Source organism: Fukomys damarensis, unplaced genomic scaffold (assembly GCF_012274545.1).
Source record: "Fukomys damarensis isolate Sample0158 unplaced genomic scaffold, DMR_v1.0_HiC HiC_scaffold_33, whole genome shotgun sequence".
NCBI lineage: Eukaryota > Metazoa > Chordata > Mammalia > Rodentia > Bathyergidae > Fukomys > Fukomys damarensis.
This window is the reverse complement of record NW_022900945.1, coordinates 31,705,968-31,723,207: the sequence shown is the minus strand read 5'-3', so window position 1 is coordinate 31,723,207 and position 17,240 is coordinate 31,705,968. Positions and strand designations below refer to the sequence as shown.

Here is a 17,240-nt window from a genome sequence, read left to right as displayed (position 1 = left end):
TTTATATATATATATATAAATTATACACACACACACACACACACACACACACACACACACCCTTTCTTCTCTTTGTGTAAAATATAATTTATCTTTTCAAATATACTGGATTCTTGTTATGTTTTTTGTGTGTTTGCCAAGCCCTTTCCATTTCTAAGTTCATACTCATTGAAGGAGAAAAAAGTGAAAGCAATTAGGCAGCTCTTGTTTCTTCAGGAAGTTTCCATTACAGTTTTCATTAAGGATTCATTTTATCAATTTTAGTACAGCTTATTAAATCTTCATTTTCTTGTGTCCAAAGTGGCTCCGTGCACTCACTCTCCCTGTACACTGTTTGGAGTTCCTGGCTTTTTCCCCAAGCCTCCTCCCTCCTGAGATGCGCCCTCCCTGTTCTCTGCACTCACCCTGGACTAAATTCCTCTATTGCATCTTCGCTTTTTACAGGTGTGGTCTGCAGGTGTAATCATACCTGGTTCTGTATCTGTTTCACTCTCCATTCTTCAGGACTGCTCATTTCTTTTAAGTCAGACTGTCTTTTAAAGATCTGTGAATTTGAAAGCATAATGAGCCTTTCTATAATTTTTTAGCCACTTTACTAAATTCTGGGAAATATAATTGAAATTGGCTAGAGTCTCCTTCCTTTGCTTTTAGGTCCAGATGCTGGAATGGCACTTTTCCTAGGTTAATGGCATGTTAAGATAGCAACTTTTTGCTAGTCAGAATTACATCTATGGGAGGCTATACTCTTCATTGTTGATTTCAGCAAAGTTAATAACTTTTCTGACTTTGGCTTTTAAAAGAATGAATTTTTTCAAAAATATAAATTCTATCCATCAGAACCTTCCTGAGGTAACAGGTTTACATTCATTCTTAAAAGAGATAGACTCGTATAGTCAGAATATTTGGGAGCTGTTCTAACTTGGACCAGGATGCTCTCTAGTAAATAGTTACAAAACCTGGAAGATGTTCTAAAGTTTATGGTGTAACAATGAATTTAAAAGAAACAACCTTTTCACTAGAATTCACCATTTCCCCAACATGACGAGGAATAAATTCCTAAGTTAAAAAAAAAAAACTTCAAGTACCTTCTTTGAGATCTATTTTTAAAAAGATTTTCCAATTTTTAAATGCCTTATAAATAAATGGACATAGATTTTAGAAGAGCATTCACAGTATTGTTCATTTGGCTAGAGGTGTGCCCTTGCAATTTTTTTCTTTCTCCTTTTAACTTTCAGAAAATACATTTTACTACAGTATTATTGTTTTTCTGCTTCCTAAACATTCATATAGATACATACCTATATTATCCACTAAAGATAAAAACCCATTAGGTCTGCCCACTATAATTCAAGGAAATAAAATAAGTTTAAATATTCTCCCATTTTAAGAAGACTCATTCAAAAAGGCCCATGCAGAGAGCCAGGTGTGATGGTGCATGCCTGTAATCCCAGCATTCAGGAGGCTGAGGCAGGAGGATCACTGTGAGTTTGAAACCAGCCTGGGCTACACAGTGAATTCCAGGTCAGTCTCAACTACATAGTGAGACCCTGCCTTAAAAAAAAAAAAAAAAAAAAAAAAAGGGCAGGAGGATGAGCCTCATGACAGAAAGGCCCATGCAGAAAATTTTGAATTTTGAATTCATATTTTAATCTCAAAATAGCAAATTATTTTTCTATAATTTCAATATACTATTTTCGAGGAGAAAATAGTTTTATTCATTATTTTACCTAATTAGATTAGCTGCTATAGTTTATTTTCAGTGGTCTTGCCTTTTATAAACAGAATAAAAACACCCATGCATCTGCTACTAATTGTAAAATAAGCTATCAATGGCATAAACTGTATGTTTTCATTACATTCACTTAATAACCAATTGCTTAGCAGGGCAAAAATTAGCATTAAAACCTTCTCATGACTGAAACTTAGGCCAGGATGGAGGTTGGTGCCTCAGAGATGTTAAGTGAGATGTCCTGTGTGACAAACAGGGCCGGATTCATCACCAAAGGTCCTCAGAAACAGTGAGTCAGCACAAATATACTAAGAATCTGCAGTGGGCTACAGACCAGAATTGCTAGAATGTCTCTCTACCCTTCACTGTAACTTCAAAACATCTCCTAGGAATCACCTACTCTTTCATCACAACAAGATATCCTTGATATATTAGAGACAAAGAAAACAAACACATTAAGATGATCAAAAGGCCTTCAAAGAAGATGTAAAGTTGATCAGGGATGTTAATCATTTTATTAATAACAAAGGTGATGCCACTGAATTAAGTAGGAAGTTCTCATTTTTCGTATCCTCCTCTCCAAAAATTATCATTGTCTTTTGTAATTAGCATCAGATCTAGAGCTGCTCTAAAGCCATTCCTAAGCAGCTGCACTTTCCTGCTGGAAAGTCCCAATAAGCACTTACAGTCCATTTGTGAGAGGACATAGAGATGCCTGAGTGAATTCAATGATACTAAAATTCAGCTTTCATAAGAATAGCCTCTTCTACTTCATTATATCTGCCAAGCATCTCTGTCTGAAGTCTTCACCCTTAGCATAACAATAAAAGCAATAAAAAATTTCTTTTGGACATACAGGGAGCAATTAAAAATATCCATGCACTTTATCCAAATGCCATATTTCAGTGTTTCAGTATTTCTTTCCCAGAGCAGGAAATCAATTTCTTTGGTTATTTGGGTGCCACTGTACCCAATATGCTACAGAACATTTTAGTTAATAACAACCACATAGATGACAGTGGCCCCATGGGATTATACTGCCTAACGATGCTGTAGTCATCTTAGTTTGTAAAAATGCACTGTGTAATGTTCACAGTAGTGAAATCACAAAAGGACGCCTTTCTCAGAGGAGATTCCTAATGACACTGACATTATTCACCCTGTTCAAAGAATTTGGGGTTTCAATATGTTATTATTCTTGCTTTTTCAAATGACCTAATAATTTTGTCCTTAGTTATTAGCCATACAGAACAGACTGGGAATAACATTAAAAGTTCAGTTACAGATACTTGTTTTGTATTTGGAGTCAACCTATACATAAATGCATCCATGTAAGTACAACATTTCAATATGACAATGACTAGAATCTGATACAGAATCATATCTCATTTATAATCTGATTTGCCTATGTCACTTTAATAAATAATAAGCTGGGACCATTTCACTTCATATAAGTAAATCCAAAGGCAAATGTTTATACCTCATTTTATCTATCACAGTAGGAACAGACCCTTCTGAATATTTATGTACATGATGGTGAAAAAAGGAAATATTCTCGTTAGAATATGATACTAGTATTATTATTATCATCATTTTAGGTTTGAGATAGGGTCTTGCAATATAGCTCAAGCTGGCTTCAAACTTATTATGTAGCCCAGGCTGGCCTCGAACTCACAACAATCCTCCTGCCTCAGCCTTCCGAGTGCTGTGATTAATGGCTTATGCAACCATGTCCAGCTCTAGAAGCATTTCATGTGTTTGTGTATCTAAGATATCTTGTAGTAACTAAATAACAGCAAACTGTTGTTTAGGACTTACAGTCTGTTAATTAAAATCCTTGATTATTTAAAGGCTCCAACTTCCTGATTTTTCCTTTTATATTGATATGCCAATAGGTTAAATTTTTTTTACTTAAGAAAATATATAGGCACAGTCATACACAAGTAATTGGAGCTTTAGGCATCTTTTGAAGTTATAATAAAAACTTATTTATTCTCTCAATTTTTAATAACATCTAGAAATATAAGTCACTTGGGAGAAAGAGTTAAGAACATAATACACTGATATAAAGTGCAATGAAGAACAAAATTTGCAATATGGTAAAATGATGCTAATTTTAACTATTTCTAAGAAAACAGTGTTTTGTAGAAACTGAGTACAATCTAGAAGGACAAGCATGCATTTAAATACCAAGTACAGTCAAAACCCAAACATTTTAGATGGCGTTTGATGGAATTGTTGTAAACATTTCCTCATAAAACTAAAATATTCTATTTTTTAAAACCTGACATACTTTTTCATTTAAAGAAAATGTATTAGCTATCTTTGTCATATATAACAACATAATAATATTTACAACTATAATTATGTATATTCTATAGCATATTCGAATTTCAAGCCATTTTCTTTTAAATTACCTCAATCGCCATTACAATCTTGAAACCTAAGTGTCTACAGGAAAAGTACTTACTACTGTAGATTTAAATAGTTAACTGGTAATTATACTATAAATTGATCAATGTATTTTATTAAAAATATTTCTAAATCATTCAAAAGTTGAGATTCATGATGAATTCTTTTAATTTGCCTTTAGGCAAATGAATGTATCATAAAAATTAAACAGAGACTTCCATTTCCATTCATGGGCTGAAAATAAAGTATCACTTGAAGCTGTTCACTAGTCTCTGGTTCACTACCATGAAACCTCTCGAAACCAGGCTCACTGCTTCTTTCAGTGTTTCCCCTCTGATGCTCATACAGCCAGCACTGCTATCCTTCCAAACCACAGGCTGATGCTGTGTCTTCCCCGGTGAAAACCCTCCAATGGCTCCCATCTCCTTTAGAATGACTGATGGAAGATGAAATGTATAATGTGATTCTTTGCCTAACCTTTCAGTTTAGCACTGCCTCTACTCTTCCTTCCTCCAAAAAGGAACATCAGTTATTCGAACGTATTCTGTTCCTTCTGTGCTTTTGTCCATGTGTTTCTTTGCCTGTAACTCTATTTCTCAGATCTTAATCTGGTGATCTCTTATTCTACTTTAAGGTCTCAGATTTATACTGCTGTATTGTGATCTCTTGCTTTAATTAACTGGTTCCCTTGTTAACTGTAACGATGTGAGCAAAGAGCTTTGTTTCTCTTATATACTATGGCCTCTCTCGGGGCCCTAGACAGGGTCTAGTGAAAGTATGTACTTAAGTAACTCCTGTTGAACAAAAAATACCACTATCAGATAATATTTCAAAATTTCAATTTAAAGTACCTTTAAAGTGATAATAAGCATTGTGGACTCTAAAATATTAATTTCTTTAATTTATCAATTTTATTATTTGTTAATTCAGCTAAAGATGAGATTAAACATGCATATTTAAAGCATTCTTCCTAGAAAAGGTTTATTTAGAATGGGCAGGACAGAGAAAAATGACAGTATTATAATACTAAACTCTGAAAAAGTAACTTCTTTGAGGAACAATTATAAAATGAAAAACAATCATTAAAAAAGTAAAATGACCGTGCTCTTTTCTGAACTCATCCACACACACACACACACACACACACACACACACACACACACAAATATTGCTACTCTTTTGCTACAACAACAGCATTGTCCTTTGTTGTTGCTTTCTGAATAGCAAAGGATACAAGGATACAAGGCACAGATACAGAGCTGAACTGATTTCCTGCCTGTTCAAACCTCTGCTCTTTCCCTTCCCTTGCAAATGCTTTACAAATAGAAAAGAGACAGAAAAAAGAAGAAAGGTGAATCATAGATGAATCATTACCAAGAGTTTCTGAAGACCTCAGACCCTTCCAAAACAAAGAACAAAATGCTAACTGTAATTCCACTGGAACTGAGCCACCAAAGAGGTTTTGAATGTGACACTTGGTTGTTTAAACTGATTCCATCAACACAGGACAGGAAGAAAATAAAAGCGAATACAGCCTTTTCAAAGTGAAGCAATATGAAATACCACCAATTACCTGTTCATAATAGTGGATGTTCTCCTCGGCCATGTCTGTAAAGGCTGACTTGATATCATTTTGCATATTTTGTCTCCATCTTTCCCAATCTGCTTTCAGGGCATTATTGGCACATTCCACTTTATCTTCAAGTTTTCCAATCTCTTCTGTAAGCTGAGGTAGTTCACAAAGAGATAAACTCATCTATATAGTTCTCCCATGAGGTGAATTCATTGATTTTATGTAGAACATTATAGAAAATCAGTAAGAGATAACATTTTAAAAAATTCATCAGTTTATCTCAAGATGCCTGACCACTATTTCAAGATGCTCAGTTCAACAATCTTAATATATTATTTATGCCCACACCACCTTACCCACCAACATCTATGCATGGATTTAATTCATTTTTATATTTGGGATGTGAATATATATTATTGTATACATATAAATTCATTCATATATCCAGCATATATTTATTAAATGCTCTGTCTGTACTAGGTATTCTTCTAGGACCTACAGGCTCAGTAAAGAAGACAACAGACAGAAATTCCTGCTTTTACCAGAGCTTATATTCTTTTGGGGAAAGATAAACTATAAGTAAAATATGAACTCTCCATTAGTAATAAAAGGTAGAGAAAAAAACAAAGCTGAAAGGTGGGTAGGAAATGTTAGGATGCTGCCAGTTTAGGCAAGGTGACCAGGGAAAATGCAAATAAGAAATACCATAAAAGTGTGAAGTAGCTGTGAGTAAGGCATGGGATACTCCAGAGAAAAGCAGTCCTGGCGGGGGACTGGAAGTGAAGCATGACTGGCTGCGCCAGCACAAGGAGAGTGACTTAGAAAAAGGACAGGAAAAGTCAGATGAAGCAGTGGGTGACCAGAGCACAGTGGGCCATGTTGTGCATGGCAAGGTTGGATGAGTGCGATCCAGAGCCCAGAAGATCTGAGCCCAACAGCTCCATCCCTCTCATATTTTTTAAGGGGCCATTATATATAAACACTATTTTGTGACTGATTATACTCATAACGGCCACCATTTAAAAAGACACCACATTTCAAAAATGTTACCATGTGAAAATGTCTTAGATTCAATAAAACAGCTGCTGAGGCTTGCTTGAATTCTTTTTTTAAAATATAAAAATTCACTTCTCTGTTCTTCACTACAGCCATGTGTTTCTTGGGTAGAATTCTCTCCATGAGGCCATGTATTACTTTACTCTATTGTTATGAGCAATTATCTTGACAAATCTTGAGAACATGTCTAATGGGATGTTAACTGAATAATAATGATAGGCTGTGAATGCTAAAGGATAAAGTAAAACCAAAATTGTCCAAAGGTCAAAGTCAAAAGGATATGGGTCTATAGAAAAAGTACAAAGGCTGTTAGAAAGCCTCACTCCTCAGAGCTGTTGGACAGTCTTACCAATTGTTAGCCAAAAAGCAATTACTCACTGATTAACCTAGATCCAGTGTTGAAGAGACACATACACTTACCATAACCATACTAGAACGTTTTCTCTTCAGCTTTGCAGTCTAAAACTGCTGTGCAGTGGAGTGAGATAACTGGCAAAGAGAATCTCCAGAAATTGGATTTAGGAAACACAGTATCCAAATCATATATTTTACCTTTTTCTCTTCATCATGAAGCTTAAAATGGTGTTACTGTGATGATGGATTTGCAGCAAAAGTTTCCCCCTTGTCAATCTGCACACCCCCTTCACGAAAGCCCTTGAAAATGTTGCTCAGAGGGGTGGGTGGTTTTTCTCTAATAGCTATTGCATTCCTAGATAGGAGGCTGATTTGACTTCATTCGCATTTATAGAAAGAAGTTTGCAGCTTCATCAATGCACTACTGGGATTGTGAGAACTGTGTGAGTTACCACCCTCAGATTAAGTCCTACTCCTGTCTTTTATAAACTATGTGGTACTGGGTAAGACTATCTGTTGAAGTCCTACTTTATCTGTGAAAGGAACACAAAAATAAAAGCACTCATTTAATAGAAACTTTCAAGAAAAAAACATGAAATAAAAATGTTAATCAATTTACACAGGGCATGATAATTTACTTACTAAATTTTCAGTATCAGTAACACCCTTATTATCAGTTGTGAAATTGATGCTGATCCCTTCTCCTCTTCTGGTATTTGGACTTGGGCAATATGCCATTCTTCCGCTAGCATCTAGCTCAAAGGTCCATTTTTAGTTCTATTTCTTAATCTAGTTTCTTCAGTATAGAATATAATATATATATGATTTAAATAAATAGAATCCATTTTTGTCTTTTTGTGGCTACATCTGAGTGTTGTTTTCTTTGATGCTTTCATTATTTCAGTTGGAAAAGGAGAAAATGAGACAGGTATTTCCCAGAATGAGCCATTACCCCCTAACTTCAATTCTAACAGTAATGGTTAAAAAGCACAAGGCGCCTAATTCAAACTAATCTGGACTGTATCTTTGTAACAATTTTTAAAGGCATAATGTGATTAGATGTCTTTCCTTTCCTTTGATATCAATACTGGTAATTTCTCTGGCACAAGGACTGTGCATTCTGACTCTGCCCTCTGCAGGCTCTAACAGGACGTGTATACTCGGCGAAAGCTGACCAAAGTGGGAGAACGAAATGTGTGAGAAAAGGCCAAAGAGGCTCCTCTAGTGCTCCTGTGTTCCCTCCAACACCAGGCAGAAGCTGTTAACAACCTTAACTACAAAAATTTAATTCATCTTCTCTTCAGCAAAATAGTATGGCAAAGATTTGGATAAAGAGGATTTAGAGCTTGCAAAACTCTTTACACTGGCAGCAACCAGGCCTCCTGCCAGTGCAAAATCTGAAGAAGCAAGCAACTCTTTTTTTCCAGTAAAATGTTGTCAAGGCCAGAATTTTTTCTTTCTGGCAAAATGTAATGTAACAATAGAGACTGTACAATAATGAAAAAAGGTTTATATTTAACATCAGGCTAATGGTTAATTTCTAGCTGTAGTTATGTTCAGCTAGAAATTAGCCGCACAATTAAATGAAAGTCATTAATATTGAGAGCTCAAACAAAAACATTACCATCCTCAAATATGACATACCTGTGGTAATAGTAATAGCAGTAATTATAACCACTGAGTGTGTTTCTGTCATGGGCCATTGTACATGCTATATAGTATGCATATCTTATTTCATTTAATCTGTACAAGCAAGCCATACATTGAGCATTACTATCTCTCTATTACAAGCTGGGAAACTGGGAGAAAGAACTGATAGAGATTGCAATTCTTTGGGGGCACAGCTGGGATTCAAATTAAGATCTGCCAAAGAAGGAGATGTTCCATCTCAGTTCATCAAATAAGACCAGGCATGGGACTAGCTTGCCTGTGACTTTCAATTAGCCTGTGAGCTAATTAAGTGTTTATCTTAAGAAGGCTATGATACATTAAGCTACAGATACGCAAAAATAAACAAAGACTATCATAATAAGCAGAAGCTGGGTGTGGTGGTGCACAACTGAAATCTCACCACTGGGAGGCTGAGATATGAAAATAGCCTGAAGTTTGATGCCAGTCTGGGCTATTAAGTCCAAGGCAGGCTTGAAACGCACAGTGAGACACTATCTCAAAGCAAAACAAGCAATAATAATAGTAAGCAGGATGTGATACATAACCTCACACAAGAAAAAAAATAAAGTGTCATCTATACAGGATAGAAGATTATTTGATTGAAGTTTCTGGACATTTGGCTATTACCTCACTGTGCAGTGACTGGGGCTGAGAATGCGGCAGGCAAACAACCACAGAGATCCTGTAATACAGAGTGACCATGACCCAGAATCTGCTTTGGAGTCCGAGAAGGCAAGAGGAAACATAAGAAATGCAGCTGAGAGAGTAGATTCAAGAGTGGCTGCAAAAGCAGAGAAACGATACCGAACATGGAGTGGATTTTGCAGAAACGATGAGCCCCCAAAGGTGGTGACTAGGCCAGGGCTGTGCATCACACAGATTCCTGAGAAACAGGTAGAGAGGATGGAGGAAAGAAGAAGGAGAGGAAAGAAACCAGTCAGACTGAAGTCGGACTGAGGCGACAACGACCAGCAACAGGCAGGGTCTGGTTCCCTTCCACTCAGCCTTCCCTGCAGCACTCGCTCAGCATTCATCCGGTCTACATTAGCAGCGAGCGGAGAGTGGGGGAAGAGCAGACTCCACCATCACGCAGCCTTGCTACTGGGGAGAGATGAAAAACAACTGGACAAAGAAAACATGCAAGGCATTTAAGGCAAAGCAAACTGCAGGTGTAAATCCACAGAAACAGGTTTATGCTTGGAGTTTCTGAAGAAGAATGACAGGTGGCTCATTTGGATTGGTACCTAGGAAACGAGTAAGAGAACAGTGCAAGATACGGTCACATGGACAGTGGCTGTTAGGTCCTAAAGGGGTTCCACAGAGGTATTTAGATTTTAACAGAAGGGAAGTAGCAGCTCTAAGGGTGTTTAAAATAAAGACCTGGAGGGCACTGACATGAACCAGATTTCTGATACCAGAGAAACTGAAGAGACAAAAGTGTGAGAGGTAAAACCGGAACAGTCTGCCACTTGTCCAGAGGTGGTGACTGGGAGAAAAGTCTGTGAGCTGGAAGAACAGGCTGGGTAAGAGAGAGAGCCCCGAAGGCCACAGTAATAATGCAGACTGACATTCATCGTCCCAAATTGTCCTGCCGTGGCTCATGAGGCACATAGTTATACACATATTAAAAACCAGTTAGCTGCACATGGGCCATTAAACTTCAACTTTAATTTTCTATTCTTTTTAAAAATGTAAAGGTGCATGCAAAAACATATCTTCGCCTAAGTTCAACCATCAGAAACAGGTCTAACATTAGAGCAAGTTAGATAAATCAAAGCAAATATAATTTTTGGGTTTGTTTTTTTGGGGGGTTGAATCCAAGGCCTTCATAAGGTAAGTAAGCACTCTTCTGTTGAGCTATATCCCCAACAAATTATTAGCTTTTGAAACCAAATGGTTCACTCATATATAAACAGCAAAGAAAAATTTTTTTCATGTAAAAGCATTTTTAATTTGTATTTACTAACTTTATAGAAAAGGCTATAATGATATAATATTTTTCCAGTCATATTTTTTCCTGGCATGATGTTATCTTAGAATTATGTGAATTATAAACATTATAGATGTGATGTGTATTCTCATAAGGATAGGACAGCAAACAAGACATAGTTTAATTGTAAAAAGGAACATATATAAATCTCTAAAAATATTTTAAAATTACCAAATTGTGGAAACAATTATTTAAAAGGAGGCTGCCTGTGTATGAACTAAATACAGTGTATACAGAGTGTATTCATTTGATGTAGCACTAAATATCTGAAAGTAATCTGGATTGTCTTTGGAGATGAAACCTTACTTAAAAGCTCTTAAGATTTAAATTCAGCTTTTGCTGCTATTTCCCTCAAGATGTTTCCCTCATAGAGGTATGAGAATTCAAATATACCAATACAGACAATTATTCCTTTTAATTCTATTAACATTCCCATATTCTCTTACAAGTAGTTTTAGAGAACTGTATTAGAACTTTCTAGCAGAATGCACAACTACTTTGGGATTATCTTACAATAGCTGTGTTTGGCAAGGACTATAAGAACAATTAGCTTTTGGAGGGAGGGAGGGTATAATAAAAATGAAGAACCATGTGCCCAGTCAGGTGAGCAACATCATCTCTGCTATTAAGAAAGTGACAAGCAGGCCTGATCAACTTTACATTCTTCCTTGAAGCCCCTGGGATCACCTTAATGTCTTTCTGTCTCTGATTCATCAAGGACAGTTTGATTGTACAGAAGTGCAGAGTAGGACTTCACAGGAGATGCCTCGAAGTGACGGTGCAGGCAACAGTAAAGGATGCCATGTTCCAGCACGTCTGTAGCAACAGCTGACTCTGAGCAACACTGTGATCAGTCCTGCCCTGTGCGTCACATATGGTATTCCACATCACTTTCCCTGTAACTCTAAGAGGTTGCTTTCATTCCCTTCAAACCAGCTGGCCTACTTTCAATAACACAAAATTACGATTTGCCTCTTGACACAGGTCCCTTCAACAGTATACTGTCAACAACTGTAGGCTCGTTCTCACTTATGTTTTTTCTTCTTCTAAACTGGAAAATTCAGTGCAAGGATTACTTTTTACACAAAACTTAATTTTATTTATCCATGTTTTTTCATAATCTATTTGCTACCCAAATGCATTTTATTATTACCTATAATAAGAAGGAATTAAAAAATAAACTTGGTGTAAAATTTTCATCCATTTAACAGTCTTCATCTTGAAAAGCCTACTAAGTGCTCAGGACTCTGACCAAGGACACAAGAATCAATACAGAAGTGAAGGTTCCTTTCACTGAGAGCCGGCAGTCCAGCAGTGAGTTAAGGGCTACATTGCATTGGGCATTCCCTTTTATTTCACCCAAACAGTTGCCTTAGAGGATAACAATGTGTTCTCAATCTCCCTCTCTCTCTCCCCTCTTCCCTCTCCCCTCCCCCTCCCTCTCCCTCTTTGTCACTCATAAAATAAAGAAGGACATTAAAACTTAATTTTAAGGGCCAGGGATTTAGCTCAGTGATTCTGCTGCCTGCCTTGCCAAGTGCCAGGTCCTAAATTCCATTCCCAGTACAAAAAGAAAAAACAACAAAAAAAAAAACACTTAATTTTTAAAAATCTAGCATATATGAATTTAAAAATCCCCCAAACGAAGGTGTATTTATAGTCAGTAAATATTCTTTATTGCACTAAATATTCACTTGATGGAATTAAAGTACATATTAATAAAGATGCGCAAGCAATCAAATATAATCAACTCTGACGGGATGACATCTTCAGTTCCAGGACACTTGCACATTCTAGGGCAGGCCTGCGTGTGGGGAGTATGAAATATGCTTGTCAGAAGGGAGGAAGGGTGCAGCACCTGCTCAGGGGTAAGTGGTTTAGTTTCCAAGACTTGGATTCCACATACGCTAGCCATTTGGGCAGTCCCACTTTGAAGAACTTTGGATAAGTAAAATTTCATTTTTCACAGTTGCCTTATGGTATTAACAAAATGTTTTTGTCTCCTCCTTTCTTTTTTGCTTGTGCCTGAACAATTTCATAACCACACACATAGGTCAGTGATATAAAACATGGGTTATAAAGGCCCACAAGACCAAATACTAACTCTGAGACGTCACAGGAGGTGGTTCATTTACTGGGTGCAGTTTCCTCATCTGTAAAATGAGAATGAAGAACTCACTTCACAGAATAATCTTGCATAATGCATTAGAAACACGAGTAGGGCTGAAGTACCTAGTAAATGGTAAGGTTAGAGTGGTACCTGGGGTGATTACAAAAGAGCATTATTAGGGTACAAAAATGTCCTGATAGAATCTTCCCTCTCACCCATTTGTCCAGGCCATAGAATCACTGTATCAACTGTATAAGAAACAACAATCACAATAAAAAACAATGAACTACCTTATTAATACCTCAGAAATGTCCCCCCAAAGCTCTATTTTGCCCAAGACAGTTGGTGACTAGACTGGACAATGCCTTAGGCCAAAAAGTCTACGTAAGGATACTCCATAAGGCCTTTCTCCAAATCAGCCTAGACATTACCACCATTTTAATTCCCGTGTCATCTTAATAAATTATTTCTCTTTTATCCAAGGAGTATCAACATCTTGCAAATTATGGAATGATAAAAACCCTGTGAAAAAGTATGTAATTAAACATTTTCCCTCTAACTCTGAAAGTATTTTAGAGTAGATTTCCCAGAAATTCAAACTTCCATCTAGTAAAGTAAGAAAAATAAAAGCAGAGACCCTCACAGAATTCCAAACATTACTGAGAGCCTTTAGTTTTTCTTTTACTAGTAATCCACTTTTAGGAGATATACTAACTCATCCAAGAACTATCTGTTGAGCACTGACTACACGCCAAGTGCCACTCAGGACGGTGCCCCTATGTGAAATGTCTTCCTCACTTTCTCGCTCAGTTTCTGAAACACTTCTTTCAAAAAGGAAAACCTTATTCAACATCTAAAGGCCCTCTTAATTCCCTCTACAGTAGGGAATGCTGAAGAACAAACGGAATATGAGTTTCTCAAATTGGGATTTCTATACCCACAATGATATTTAGTGATGGCCTATAGGATTGGAACTCATTGTAAATATTTTACAGGGGTCAGATAAAAACATTTTAAAGTTAATACAAACATATTATGGGATACATTATTTACATAAAAAGTTCAAGTTAGAGACTTAAACCAATTTTGACAAGTCTAAGAGATAAGAGAGCTGGGTATGTATTCCAACTTTTACTCTAGAAAGTCGACTCTTGGTAAAAAATCTGGAACTATAAACCACACTAAAGTGTGTACTGGAAACAAATCAGCTTGACCGCTGAACTGTGTATTTAATGAATAACTGACACACACTGGTTTGATAAATCTAGGGAGAGGAATTGCCATGAGCACCAATAGTTGTATCGAAGTATAACCTAGAAATTAAGGGTAGGAAGAAAGTTACCTCCTACAGTTTATTTCCCTAGAAAAAACTACCGGTAACAGAGGAAAATATCCAGTTAAACTTTTATTTTATTTTATTTTATGTTTTGGTTTTTGTTAAATCTCTGTGTTCCATGACTGCTAATAAACAATATAGGGAAGATTTCACTAACACCACAAAAAATTACCCTGTTGCCTATTTAATCATCAATCTGTCATCACTTTCCCCTGATACTATAATCTACAACTAGTGACGAGTTAGTATCCCTATTCTCTCTCATTCCGGACCGGCTTCATTTACAAATACTATAATAAGGCTATATGGGCAGCACAATTAAAATTTAGAATCACCCCAACAGTATCACTGATCCTCTCATATCTAAACAGCTTGTTAAAGCGGTTTTTAATACAGAATAATGAGCTACTTCTTCATTAACAAATAGAGGCAATCTCACATAAATTAATTTAGAGGATAGAAATATCCTCTAGTATGACTACAGGATAACTAGTCTAACTAGGCTAGTCTAAATTTTTTTTTTTTTTTTTTTGGTACTGAGGATCGAACTTAGGACCTTGCACTTGCAAGGCAGGCAGCAGCACCACTGAGCTAAATCTGTGGCCTAGGCAAGTATAACTTTGATATGAAAACTGATACTTCTGGTATAAGTAACAGTAATTACAAATCATTCTTATGATCTGTAAATATAAAAGTCTTAAGAAAAAAAATCTGAGGAAGTTAAATCCAGCAGCTGCCAAGTGAGGTCTATTCCAGAGATCCAAAGATGATAGTTAAAAGGAAAACACACAAATGACCACAATAACAGAAAAAGAGTAGAAAGAAATTATACAATTATCTGAGTAAATACAGAAAACTGTTCAATAAAATTATATACCCACTTATATAAATTAACCTCTTCTCAAATAAAAATAGATACAAATGTCCTAATATAATTAAAAATACTGTATATAGAAAAAAACAGAAAATACCATTAATGATGAAAAAGATCTTAAACTAGGTAGTTCAGAATCCAAGGATTTTCCATCACTAATAATATTATCATCAATCTTTATCAGCTTAATAAAAAATGAAAAAATATAATTATTGAAGAAATTCAACAAAATTACCAATATGCACCACGATAGGATTTTCTACAATGAAAAATGACAGCATCTACAAGTAAATTATTAAAATGAAAAATGATCTGAAGACTGTTCAATATAAAGTAAATAAGCAAAAGCTAGTTATATCACTATACTCTTGCCAAAAGGGGCAAGAAAATGTTTTAAAATATACAAGTTTTAATAAATACAAATAAAAAAAATAAGGTACTTAAAAATGTTTTCTTTAAAAAAGAAAAAAAACCTTTTTTACATGGGACCAGGGATTTAGTTCAATGGCACCACACTGGCCTTGTCAGAGCAAGGTCCTGAGTTCGATAGCCAGTACCAAAAAAAAAAAAAAAAAAAAAAAAAAAAAAAAAAAAAAAGACTTAAATTCTTGTATTTTAAATTTGGTAGTTCTCTCTGTCCTCTTTCCCTCTCTCCCTCTCTCCCTCTCTCTCTCTCTCTCTCTCTCTCTCTCTCTCTCTCTCTCTCTGTACCAGGGATCAAACTTAGGTCCTTGTGCTTGTGAGGCAGGTGGCAGACCACTGAGCTAAATCCCCAGCCCTAGTAGTTCCCTTTTTAAAATTTGGCTTAAATGACAGTCCTCCCAACAATCCATCCCAGTATAGTATTTATGTACAAGTAGGATTTTTTCTTTCTTATAATTCTTTAGCCCAGTCCACTGTTAATTTTCTAACATTCACTAGAATTAATAATTAGTAATAAGTTCTGACACAGGGTAGGGGGGTCACATGTCTACCATATTACCGTTATCTCCTGTGCTTACATCATATGGAAATTTTGTAAATATTTGTAGGTTGAATTATTTTAGGAATGTGAATTATTAGTGATTAATTCAGGCTTGTTTCCAAGAATTATTTCTTTACATTTATAAACGGGACAAAAATTTAAAATACCCCCAAAGCAATGTCACCAAAATGTTTTGAACAAAATAATACAACTTGAAGACAATAGTTATTCTTATTTAAAAATACCACTGTTTTCTTTTCTAAATGGCTTCTCTATTATTTTCTTTTAGGGGGTTAAAAAAACCTGTAACCATTCAATCTTATTCAAATGCTAAAAATTTCTCTTCACAATCAGAAAAGCTAGGAAATTATCTTTTAGAAAAGTTCTTGAAAAATAACACACCTAAATAAAAAGGTTTAGATTGCCACTTATCAGAAGACAATTGACAATTGAAAATTCCAATTCTAATCTGACAGCTACCTCTTCTTAACAAACATTAATTAAATTGCAGGGGAGAAATAAGAGGGCTCTTAACAATAAAATTATATTATTTTCTGATTCATAAGAGAAGTAATGTGTCTAGAAAATTAGATGCTTGATTATACAATGCTGCTCAAGCATACATGTGAACACTAAGTAGCACATTTTATATAATTTACATTACACACTTTCTCAAAAAGTAGAAACCTCTCCCTGAAACCTATTGCTAACTTTCTTATCCAAATGTGACTTGTTCAGTAAAACACAATGCATTCTCTAAAAATGACAGTCACAAAACACCCACAGCTGTAGCTGATGTATCATCACCTTTCTAGCCAGCACCTCCAACAGCATTAATATCCCTCAAATGATAATTACGACTTCTTGTTACAATTCAGGTACTAGAACCCAGTTATGTAAATGGTTGTATTCTAGGAAATGAAGAGATTTTCTCTGAATTTTTTGAACAAGTGAAATACAGTAAATATACATTCAAAGATAGCGGATTCATTAAAAAATCAAAAATGAATGTTTAAAAAGAAATGATGTGGCTCTTTAAAAATATTCAAGGTATTTTAACTCTTTGGGTCTGATTATTTTCTGTATTTCTTTCTGAAAAACATAATCTAAGACTGAAAAAAAAATACACCGCAGTATTATAGCAATATGCAATATCATCATTAGGTTTTTG

The 17,240-nt window shown here is 35.6% G+C and overlaps 1 protein-coding gene across 2 annotated transcripts in view; it reads right to left on the bottom strand.

Annotated features, from left to right (window-relative positions):
- Snx7 (sorting nexin 7) overlaps positions 1–17,240 on the bottom strand; it is a 79,328-nt gene that overhangs the window by 16,098 nt on the left and 45,990 nt on the right. The window contains exons 8-9 of one of the 2 annotated variants that reach the window (XM_033758294.1): positions 5,715–5,867; positions 470–544 (exon numbers count right to left, since the gene is read on the bottom strand). In XM_033758294.1, coding sequence (XP_033614185.1) covers positions 470–544; positions 5,715–5,867 — 228 coding nt within the window. The remainder of the gene's footprint in view (positions 1–469; positions 545–5,714; positions 5,868–17,240) is intronic. The other variant, XM_010639919.3, reaches the window with a different exon arrangement.